Source organism: Lycorma delicatula, chromosome 2 (assembly GCF_047948215.1).
Source record: "Lycorma delicatula isolate Av1 chromosome 2, ASM4794821v1, whole genome shotgun sequence".
Lineage (NCBI taxonomy): Eukaryota > Metazoa > Arthropoda > Insecta > Hemiptera > Fulgoridae > Lycorma > Lycorma delicatula.
In genome coordinates, this window is record NC_134456.1 from 27,197,276 (window position 1) to 27,209,654 (window position 12,379).

At 27.6% G+C, this 12,379-nt stretch overlaps 1 protein-coding gene across 1 annotated transcript in view; it reads left to right on the top strand.

The window, feature by feature from the left end:
• zyd (sodium/potassium/calcium exchanger zydeco) overlaps positions 1-12,379 on the top strand; it is an 85,804-nt gene that overhangs the window by 61,011 nt on the left and 12,414 nt on the right. Inside the window, exons 3-7 of the mRNA XM_075358557.1 lie at positions 999-1,186; positions 4,596-4,743; positions 8,333-8,431; positions 10,238-10,357; positions 12,162-12,371. Of these exons, the coding sequence (XP_075214672.1) occupies positions 999-1,186; positions 4,596-4,743; positions 8,333-8,431; positions 10,238-10,357; positions 12,162-12,371 (765 nt within the window). The remainder of the gene's footprint in view (positions 1-998; positions 1,187-4,595; positions 4,744-8,332; positions 8,432-10,237; positions 10,358-12,161; positions 12,372-12,379) is intronic.

Here is a 12,379-nt window from a genome sequence, read left to right on the forward strand (position 1 = left end):
CCAAATATATTATTTTGACCTTCGTTGAAATTTATCATTTCACATAGATTTGAATACTAGATCATGGATACCGGTGTTCTTTGGTGGTTGGGTTTCAATTAACCACATCTCAGGAATAGTTGACCTGAGACTGTACAAGACTACACCTAATTCATATTCATACATATCATCCTCATTCAACCTCTGAAGTAATACCTTATGTGATTCCAGAAGCTAAACAGAAAAAGAAAGAAGATTTATCATTTATCATTTCAGGTGTAACTTTTTATATGATGATATATGCATAAATGTTAAATTTGTGTGTGATATGAATAATACATATAGTACATTGCATTAGTACAAGTAACTTGATGAGCCGGCCATGGCATGAATGGTAACATCTTGGCCTTTCATCCGGAGCTACAAAATTGTCCATTCATACCATCCTCTGAAGCAATACCTAACAGTGGCCCAAAAAAAATTAACTTGATGAGAAGCTGCATTTATTTATATATTATATGCTTGAATAGCATATTAATATCATTTTTAGAAAATTTGTCTATTAATTGAAGATAAAATTTTTTATTATTATTATTATCTTGAAATAATCAAAACCCACCGGTTTGGTGTAGTGGTAAACTCATAATTATAAATCAGATGGTTTCAATGTCAACAGATCTTAGGTTCAGATCCTAATAAAGGTGGTTGTTTTTATTTGGATTTGAATACTAGATAATGGATACCAGTATTCTTTGGTGTTTGGGTTTCAATTAACCACATGTCTAAGGAATGGTTGGCCTGAGTTTGTTCAAGACTACACATTTACCAGTACAGTTATATTACACTGATTAGTCACTAATGACTTTAATTGTTGATGAGACTAAATAAAAATATTAAAAATAATAATTAAATAGAAATTTCAAATAATTAAAGTTAACTTCAAGAACTAATATAAAAAAGTACTTTTTAAAAATGAAATAGAGCCATCAGAATAATGTTTTTTTTTCTTTTTCTTTCAGCATTAAATATGTCAAAGGATGTTGCTGGAGCAACATTTATGGCAACAGCTACTTCAGCTCCTGAATTATTCGTAAATGTTATTGGAACATTTATTACAGAAGGAGACATTGGAGTCGGTACAATTGTTGGTAGCGCTGTATTCAACATTCTTGCTGTAGCTGCCTGCTGTGGAATAGGAGCTGGCATGGTTATCTCTTCATTTTACTTCTATTTGTAAACTTTAGGGTACAAAAGACACCCAATTAAGAGAATGATTGGAACATAAAATATTACTTGTTTAATTCTAACATTTAAAAAATTATACAAATGATTTACACAAGCTTAACCCTATTTTAACTATAGCATAGTGAAAAATAAAATTAGTGTGCTTTTATGTAGGATATGAATCGGGACACCAGCTCTCAGACATGAGAGGAGAGATCACTAATGATTATATCTGATACACCTTTCACATTAGTTAAAAAAATGTTTATAAAGATAATATTCAAATAACATAAAATTAACACAAAAGAGAGATTAAAAGTGATTTTCGTTTGTTGATGATTCATAAATGTTTATGATGATTCATTCAATCATCATAATCTGTTAATTCAATGATTGAATTAACAGATTTTGTTAAAAATGTTGTTTTCATTTAGAATTGTTAGGACATACTTTTTGACAATGGAATTCATTATTTTCAAAATTTTCTAGTTTCTATTCGTAAAAGTCATAGTTGCACAAAATTTTTTTTTAATAATAGAAGAAGTACTGTCTTAGCTATTGATTTGAACAAATCAACACATGACTAGCTTATTAAATTTAAAGTTAATCAACAAAATTGAATGCAAAGTGCACAGTATAGCACTTTACATTCTCTGTTCTATGATAGTTAAGGCTGTAGATATCTGATTAAAAAAATATATTAAAGTATAATAAGGGGTAAAAAAAAAAATCCTTTCATATTTGATATGGATTATTGATGTGTCAAACTGTGAATCTATAATGTAGGAAATGATTGTTCATGAAAAAATAATAAAAACTGTTCCCAAACGTATTTTTACATAAACACTGTGTTTTATACTATTTTATATACATGTTAAAGGAATTTTTTCTTATCTGCATGAACAATCACTTCCCAGCATTTTGGTTCATAATTTTTAAACATGTGCACAACATAATTACACAAAATTATTAAACTGTTATGAGTAAATATATTATATATGCCAACAGGTACACTTAATTTATTAAATTCCTTAGCGTTTTTTTACAAGCAGCCACCATCCTCAGAACAACAGTATTGAAGTACATATTATATAAAAACTTTGAAGCAAAGAATATTGTTGAATTGATAGTATAACATTTTCTCATAAAATTTAATATAAACTTGTTTGTTCATTAGTTAGTTTGTTCATTATCTAGTAGGAGATAAAAAGAATTTATAGTTTTCATGCAACACTATTTCTTACATGATTAAACAAACATGAAACTATTAAGTTATTAAGTCAATTTTATTTAATATTCTTATATTTTTAAAAACTGATTATAGAATACAATGATGTAGTTTTATTGGATTCAGCCAGAAACATAATTTAAAACTTATGCATTAGTGTATATATTATGCACACATATAAAAGCATACAAATTACAGCATAGAGTTTAAAATTCATTGATCAATTAAGGTCATTAAAAAATGAGTTTAAATGTTTTTTTAAACAAATTTCAAAATTCTGACTTTCTGAACACATGAAAATGTATGTATAAAGGAACATGCCCTTTATATAATCCTTTAAGAACTATTGTGCAACTTTACCTTCATCAGAGACAATGAATTAGCGCATTACTGGTTGTTTTGAAAACGATTTTTACAAAGACAAAAATAACTAATCAATAAAATTAAAGATATAAAGTAAACGTACAACTAACTACTTTTTGGTCATCATCTTATGTAACTTTATAAGTTATGGTAACCATCTAGTTATTAGAAACTGTTTCTGCAAACTAGTTTTGAATAGTTAGCTTATAAAAATTTATTTTCTTCATTTATCATTTAATTTATCTTTAATATTTATTATTTCATTTTAATTAACTAAAATTGGTTCATTTTGAAAACAAATGATGTAATTTTCTTTTTCTTCATAATGCATTTCCTGATTTACTTTGACTTGCTGCAATCACCTGGAAATGAGACCATGGCAACTTAATTCTGCACTTATTTTTTTTTTTTGGTTAATTAATCATTTTGTGTATATTAGAAGCATATATAATACCACACTTTAGTTTTTTTTTATAATATGACTGCTGTTATTTTTGTAAATTAATTTCTCGGTCTACATAATTTCAGATTGAACTATCCAATAAGTAGAAACTTTTTTTACTCTTATCTTACAGCTTTAAGATTAATTTTTTAAAGGTAATTATTCTGTCAACGAGCAATATTTAATATAAAAATAATAATGATAAATTTCTAAATTTCAACTTCTTAAACAAATCATAGGTTTTCTTTATTTTACAACGTAAAAGTTGGTTCAAAATTTTGTTCATTGATGGTAGAATTTTGTCCATTCTTTTCATTGAGATTTCATCTTAAAATATATACAAGCCATGTTTTAAAAATAAGGTCCATTTTGAAATAAAAACAAAACTGAAAGATATAAACAAACTTTCTTATGTGTAAAGCCTACATTTATTTACTATTTTTCTACGTAGCTGCCTTTTTCATAGTGCTTCACTAGCTTCTTCAATCCCTCTTCAAGAAATTCCACCACCAGAGACTTAAACCATGCAGTAATGACATTTATCAGTTCATTGTCATTGTCATACCTTTGTGATGCAAGCTACTCTTTAAGATGAAAAAAAAGAAAATAATCACAGGGAGCTAGTCAGGGTTACAGGATACATAATTGAAGATTTGCCGATGAAATATTTCCAATCACGTCATTATCTGATTTGCTTTGTGTGGCCAGGCATTGCCATGCAAAAAAAAAATCTGTGATAGCATCCTATGTAATTTTTTTATACCTCTACTGAGATTTTTTAATGTTTTTCAATATGTATCGGCATTCATAGTAGTTCCATGATCACCAAATTTGATAAGCAAGACACCCTGTTTGACCCAAAAAACAGTAGCAATAAGTTTCTTTACCTTAACTTTAAAGAGCAGTAAGTGCATTGTAAAAATAATATGTAGAAAATTCACAATAACTGACACACTTATCTACATTACCCAAGCAGCACAAACATAAAGCTTATTCATACATGTTCGATTGCATGAAATACTAACCTACAGGAATTTACAACTGCATTATAAGCTCAAAAGAGTAAAACATGTAACATATCAGTGAGTACTAAACAAGTAACTTGTCGATCATTAACATGTGCTAAACAAGTAACTTTATCAATAGCACAATTTTCATGAAGGAACTGCATAATATTTTCAAAAAAAGAGATCTGAAAACATATCTTCATATCTGAATTTAGAAAGTAAGTTGTATCTTGAATTAGTTTTTTAAATTTAAACCACATTTTTTATGCTAATACTTTGTTTTAATTAGACTAGAATGAAGTTCTAACAATACTATGGAAATCGGTTTGTAACTATAATTTTAAATGTGCAGGTAGTTCCTCTACACTGGTGGCCACTCACTAGAGACTGTTTAGCATATGGTGTAACAGTCACAATACTTATATGTATAATTCATGATGAAAGAATAGAGTGGTATGAAGCACTTGTACTAGTATTACTGTACTTCGTCTACATTGCAGGTATGTAAAAGTTACATTACCTTCCTAAAAATAAGATCAATCATAATTTTATATTTTCCTTTGAATGCTATTTTCTTATTTATTCTAAAATAGAAAAAGTGAATTTTAATTTTTTAAGCAGTATGATTAAAATTCCACAACCAAAGTTTCTTCTGATAGATGAGAACATTTATTTTGTTTTATTCAGCCAATTGGAATTTAATCTAAAAACAGCAGATATAGAAGCTTTCTTATTTAACTCTTCACCAAATGGTCAACCATGTTTGTTAAAAAGCAAGTATTACCATTTTATACCAAAATCTCCATGATTTTTTTTTTTTTTACTATATATATATATATATATTTCTCCCAGTTTTCCCCAATTTAGGTGGCAGGGATTTTTTTAATCATTTTCAACAGTAAATGTCCTTTTTCCACCACCCTACTAGAATAAATAAGGAATAAATTTATTTTCATGTGAAAATGATCATTCAAGACCAGGATTTGAACTAGAGAGCTTTAAGATTATAGGTAAAGAAATTTATCTTCCATGGAGGTCAGTAGAAATTTTGGTAGTTAGTAAGAAAACATAAATGATGCCACCAGAGAGCAACAAGAGGTATCTTAAATATTCGTTACTTAACAAATGAGCATTTAGTAACTTAGTTGCTAAGACAGTCATTGATGACTAAAGCAGGCTGGCATAAACCTTAGTAAGCTGGCTTTGAAAAAAGTTATATGATCTGCAGACTTCTGAAGTAAAACAAATGATTGCTGGCCCAGCCCAGGAGTCTAAATCTCAAAATGGTTGTAAAAAGATCACTTTTGCCACTCACCAGTTGGAGTCAACCTCCAAAATGGGATGTTTGGATTAGATGAAATTAGCAAGTTCCTCTACAGTTAGTGTCTTCTTCTTCATGCATCATTATCCATCAACAGTGATTTAGTCTGGCCATGCAACAATATTCTTTTGTAGCTAATAGACTCAGTGGTAGGAGACTATTGATTGCTTAAATCAGCATTATCAGTCAGACTAATAATACTCTAGTTGCTATAGCTTGATCACTGCATGTTACTGGTCAAAATAACGAGTATCCCAATTGTCTCTTTCAACCAGCTGGCGGCACAGTAAGTTTATGCTATCAGCCCCTGTGATTACTGTATTTATGAATCATACTTACTAGGTAATTACTGAAAATATAACTAAAAGAAAGTGAGCCAATACATCAAGTCTTATGCTCCAGAAAAAACATTGCTGAACCAGCAATGTTTTATTACTTAAAAAGTGCAACACAGTTTCAACAAATTGTGCAAGTGTGACTCTACCATTGAACTCAATGTGTTAACATTAATAGTAGATATAAAGAATTATATTATGGTGGATATGTAACACATTAGTGTATGAGCATAACTATACACTATAGCTATTAGGATTACACAATACTGTACTGCTTTCAGTCAAAAACCTTTTCCTGCCCATCCCCTAACAGGGGTTGCTGCAGTTTTGCCAAGAATGGAATAGCATACTACTCAGTGATTGCATAGAGAAGCTTAAATACATCTAAGACAAAGTTAGGTTTTCCTTCAGAGTTTAAAACTATCACCTAAAAACAAACTCAGGCTTCTTAAATGAATTCTATTATCTGCTCCTAGAATTCTTTGGGGGTGTAGAAGTATACAACTAAACTCAGTTCAGTCTTTCAACTCGGTGAACTACAGTAATATTAAAAACATAATATTTTATTATAATAGACTTAAGATGAAATGAGAAATTTTTGAAAAAATTTCCCAAACTTGTGCCCAAAGACTGAACGAATGAAATCCTTCTTTATGTGTACAATATACATTTTGCACATAATCTAATGAAGTATACAAAAGTAAAAACTGTAAAAAGGATCCTCTGCTCAATTAGAATTTTAGGCAGAAAAACTGTCATATTGCTGATCATGTTAGAGAGATTATATGATTTCTTGTCATGATTGACAAAGGTTATATTTAGTTATTTTTGCTACTACTACGGCTTCAAAGATTGCAGTAAACAAAAATAAAATTGGAAATTATATAAAAAAATATTGCTACAACAGTCTGAGGGATAAATAATATTTATGAAATGATGCTATGCATTACTTCTTATAATTAATATGTATTAAACAAAGTTTGTACGAACGTATTTTTTAATTGTAGAGATAAATGAATTTATCTTCTCTTACTTTTGTTAGAAAGTTTCTGAAAACCCACTTTTTCTTTCAGCATCTGTTGCCATGTGCAATTTTACAATTTTGTCACAAAACATCAGAATTGTATACAAAATCACTTCTTTTTTTTTAAATAACCGAAATTAAACTTTTTTTAATTGAAAGTTCAATAAAGACATAAAAGTAAAAATGCCTTTTTTTTATAAAAAAAATCTGATGATAATAATTTACAAAGTGAATGTAACTGAAGTGAATGTGACAATATGATCATAGCAAAGAGACTGGTGAATTGCGTATACTTTTATTATTGAAAAACTGCCATATTTATTAGAAAAGGGTTCAACAATGAAAAATTGTATGTGGAAAACTTGTTTTTTTCTGTAAGATATAACAGCTATGCTCACATATTATATTCAACACTACAAAAATATGTTCAAGTAGTCAGTAAAAATAAAATATAGTGTATTGGTATTATTACAGATATATAAAATAACTACAAAGATAAGGAGCAACATTAAGGGAACTCAAATTGCCATTTAGCTGGTTTTTTGGACCTTAACTTGAATAGTCAAGTTCAATATTTATGGAAGAGAACCACAGCTAGTTGGCTGACCAAATTGTAGAAATCATAATCGTATACAAATTCACAAAAAGATAGTTCACTGTCCACAATTTATTATCACCTAGTGAACAAACAATTTAGACTGTTCTTACTGGCTTATGAATGCCTATGTTCAAAAATACATTCATACCTTACATCAACCAACTTTCTGGAAAACTTTACAAACTGAAAGAGACCATTAGAAACTCAATGTGTAAATACTTTCAGGTCATATAATACTGTTTTACAAAATGTTCTATCAGAAAAAGATCTCTTTATTTCAATGTAACAGTGTCTCATAAGTCTGTACATTTAATTATTGACTGGCAGTTTGCCTAATGTAGTCTTAGATACAAAAAGAGTCGTCTTTCCCAAAAAAAGAGTTGTTAACTAAATAGTTAATGTAATTTGGTACTACATACTTTTTTTGATAATACTTTAGTGTACCTTGATTAAGGAATGAAGTCTAGTTGCAGATAAATATCTTTAACTGGATTTTAGCTATGGTCCTGCATTATCATTTTCTAAAGACATTTAGTGTTAACTCTACTGAAAATTAAGACTAAAGAAACAACTTACTATAAGCTAATATTTTAAATTTAACTGAACATACATATGAATAGATAAATAACACAAGTTATATTTACAAAAATTATATCAAAAGCTTACCTAATTTTTTTTTGCTAATATGAATTTTGTCACCATTAAACTTACTAAATATACAGTATGCATGTATTAAACCTAAATACATTAGTTACTTATTTCTGTGCCCATCTATCTAATTATTCTGACAGATAAAAATACATTTTTTCAGTCATGTACTGGGACAAAGCAATACAAAAATGGACTCATAAATGCCTAAATCTACCACTAAACAACATAGAAGATGATGAAGAAGAACCTCCAAAAATTCGTAAGTTGTTAATTAATCTATTCTTTTATGGAAATGTAGCAGAACTATTCTAGCAAGGCGCTTTTCCTCTACTTACAGCCATACATCTACTCCCCTCAGCAAGCACCTTGCTATAACTGCTTGGCTATACATTAATAGTGAAAATAAATATTTTATTCAGATTAGAAAATAATTATATATTATATAGAACATATCAGCAATGCTAGATGTGTTAATAAGTAGATAACAAAAGGGAATGGAAAATTTATTTGATCCTTCCAGTAATTTGCCTTGAAGGATTAAGAAAAACCTTGGAAAAACTTGATTAGAACAATATTAAAAATATGATGTGATCACAACATGACTTCCTTGTATGTCTATTAAATTACATATACACATTTTTTTTTAAAATGAAAAGTACATAAAATTTTATTTCACTAATAACTTTTGATACTTTTTCATTTTTTTTGTTATTGTTATTATTGAATTATTATTTACTGTAAAACTTTTCACAGTCAGAGATTAATAATTATTAATAAATCTATATATTTAAATTTAAAAAAAAAAGAGTTAAAAAAAAGAAAAGGAGATGAAATTTGATTTGAACCAATGTGCCTTCGCCTTGTAAGATTCAAATATTTCATTAATTAGAATTTTATTTGGCTAGAACTCTGGAACCAATGAAAATAAATACCATTTATGATATATAATTGAAAAGCTCTCAATCAGGGCTTATTACTGCAGTTAAGAAAAAGTCCAAAATCCAATTTTTTTTTATTTTGAGCTTTTTTGGACACTTTTGATTCAATCGATTGCAATCAAAAGGGGAGGTGCACAAATAGATGTTATAACAGTATCTAAATCCAATATTTCAAGATTCTACAGCTAATCGTTTTTGGGTTATGCGAGATAGATACAGATGTCACGCTGAAACTAGTCAAAATGGATATTTCCGTTGAAATATGAAAACCGAAATGTTTCGTGATCACAATACTTTCTTTACTTTGTACAAGGAAGTAAAAAGTACAAAATTAATGAATAAAACAAAGTTCATATATTTGATTTAACGATGTGTTCTGTAAATAAATAATTTATTTTCTTCTTCTAGTAATTTTTGTTATTCTTAATTAAATAAATAATAAATATTATTAAATTTTATTAAAAAACTTAGAAGAATGTTTCCACACTCTAGTGACTAAATTTTATTTAAATTATGTTTTATCATGAAGAAGTAACATAACTCTAAGAAAGATAATTTATCTATCTCTGTCTGACAAACTGTATGTATTTTTAGCTTTTGTTTTATCAGAACCATTATTGATCAATGAAGCTCTAGGTACAGTATACAACAGATTTCTAATTGAAAGATGTCTTTTAATTCTTAAATCATCTTCAGGCTTAAGATTGATTTTCAATTATAAATTACTATCTCAGTAATTCAGTTGTAATAATAATAATAATATTTATTTAATGAAAAAAAAATTGAAACAGTCAATTTCTATAAATTGTTCTAAGTCAAAAATTATATCTGTAATTGCTTACTATAAGTCAAAAACATCCATTTTTAAATGTATTAGGATTTAAATTTATAACGCAACATTTTTAAAAATGTTTTATTCATACCACACTCAATAATTCAACTTTACTCAAAAGAATTAATAATTAATCTCTTAAATGAATACGTTTTATTAAAAAAAACAAAAAAAAAACAACAATTATCCCAAGAATAATTAATCTCATTTTAGTTATAGATTTACTTATTAATTTGATTTAATTATCAATTTTTTTTTTTGTGAAAATGTGATTGTAATTCAAAAATGTTGTCAGAGGCTTCTGATATACAAATGGGTTCACAAACTGGAAATTCTCCGCTACCACCACAGCAGAATGGGAATTTAATGAAGTCTGCAGTTGATGAGACAGAGAACAATGTAGAAAAATCAGGAGGTATGCAGGTGTATATTAAATCATTTATAATAAAATGTTATTACTTGTTAAACTACAAGACTTAGGTTGTTTATTTATTTATGAGAAAGATAATATGCTTTCTTTTAGTTTATTTAGTTAGAAACATTTCATCAATATCTTGTTTTCCATTAATTTATGAATGTACAAGAAATTTTTTTAATTTTTTCAAAACAAAATTTCAGCATATTATAATTCTTCATACTCACAAAAAATCTACTCTCAGCTATTTACTGTAGATTCATGAACTCAACACAATCCAACAAAATGAAATAAACACATCAAATAATAAATAATATGTTCCAAATTGGTTACAAAAATAGGCACAAGTTACGGCATCATCAATGGAGTTGAATAGTAGCTTCAAAAAACCTGGGAATGTATTTCCATATATTTAGAAGCAAATCATTTCATCTGATTTGTTTTTTTTTTTTTTAATTTATATTTTGAATTAAGTTTTTGTAAAAAGAAGGATTGCAAACAATCTGGAATAAAAAACCAGTCCTGAAAATTACATAGCAAATTTTAAGTACAACAGGCATTCTTGGGTATGTGACTTAAAATGGGAAACATTCTGAGTAGTACTATTACTGTACTGTTTAGTTGCTTTAAATGCATTGCAGCTGTATGAAAAACTAGAAGACAGATTGGATAAATCAACAAATTAATATACCCTTTTTTGTAAGAAACAATGTATTATGTACACTGCCTCTACATAGTAGGAGAAATTGATATCAGTAATTAATTATAATTATTAAAAATTAAATAAAAATTGTAATTAATTTGAATTAAAAAATAATTTGTTTTCATAAATATAGAATTAAAGTCTGCAACCTAATCCATTAGGCAATCTTCTGTAAATGATTTTTTAATTTAAAGAATAAAATAGTTTAAAAGAAATCATCTTCAATTTTTAATAATTATTTTGATTACTCAATGCTGTAATGCTTGTTAATAAAACAATTTCTGCAGATAATTAACTAGTCCAGTATTTGAAGTTTAATCTGCAAATATAAATTCTACTAATTAAAACAGTAAAGAGAAATCAAGCAATGCTCAAACACCAAGTTACATAACACCTGTAGTACAGTAAACCAAAGCATTATTACAGAACTTTACAGCAAAACCAGTGTAAAATGGTTAAGTTACATTGCAAAAAATATCAAATTCAATTTTTTTCATTTTATTAGTGCTGTTTTATTAAAGTAATTTATTGTTTCAACTAAAATTAATATTAAATTACTACACATCTAAGACAACCTTAGTGTATAAATTACAGTTATAATCAATCAGTTGTTCACTAAGCGTGAAATTATGTATAATATAGAAATCCATGTGATGTATGAACAATACAGCAGAATAGCTCAGCAGTAGAAAACTGTTTTTCTAATTCATGGGTAGCAATTGAATTCCAGTTTAAACCAGTTAGAACTATTTATAACTTGATTAACAGTTCCCAAACACTGCTCTCTATTAAGTGTCTCTTCACCTAATATTTTTCATAAAATCTTCTATGAAACAACACTGTCGGATAATACAATTTACTTTTTTAACGTAAGTGTTAGTTGGTTAAAATTGTTATATATCTAGTTCATTCATAAAATATATAATTTATATATTTAATTAATTAATAAATTATAAGTAAATTATAAATATATAATTATATACAATTAATTAATTCATAAAATGTAGGCTTTCTAAGCTCATACAAAATGTATTAATAATGTAAAAATAACAGCGAAAAATTAGCTTACTCATATTTATATTCTTCATAATTTGTTGACAGCTTGGGACATTCTAAATTTTCCATATGGACGAGGAGTTCTCAGAAAACTGGCTTGGCTAATAGTTTTACCAATTCATACTGTTTTCCTCGCAACAATACCAGACTGTGAGAAACCACGATTTAAAAAATGGTTTCCCTTAACATTTGTAATGTGTATCATCTGGATAGGCAGTCTTTCTTATGTGGTTGCCTGGATGATCACAATCGTGGGTAAATAT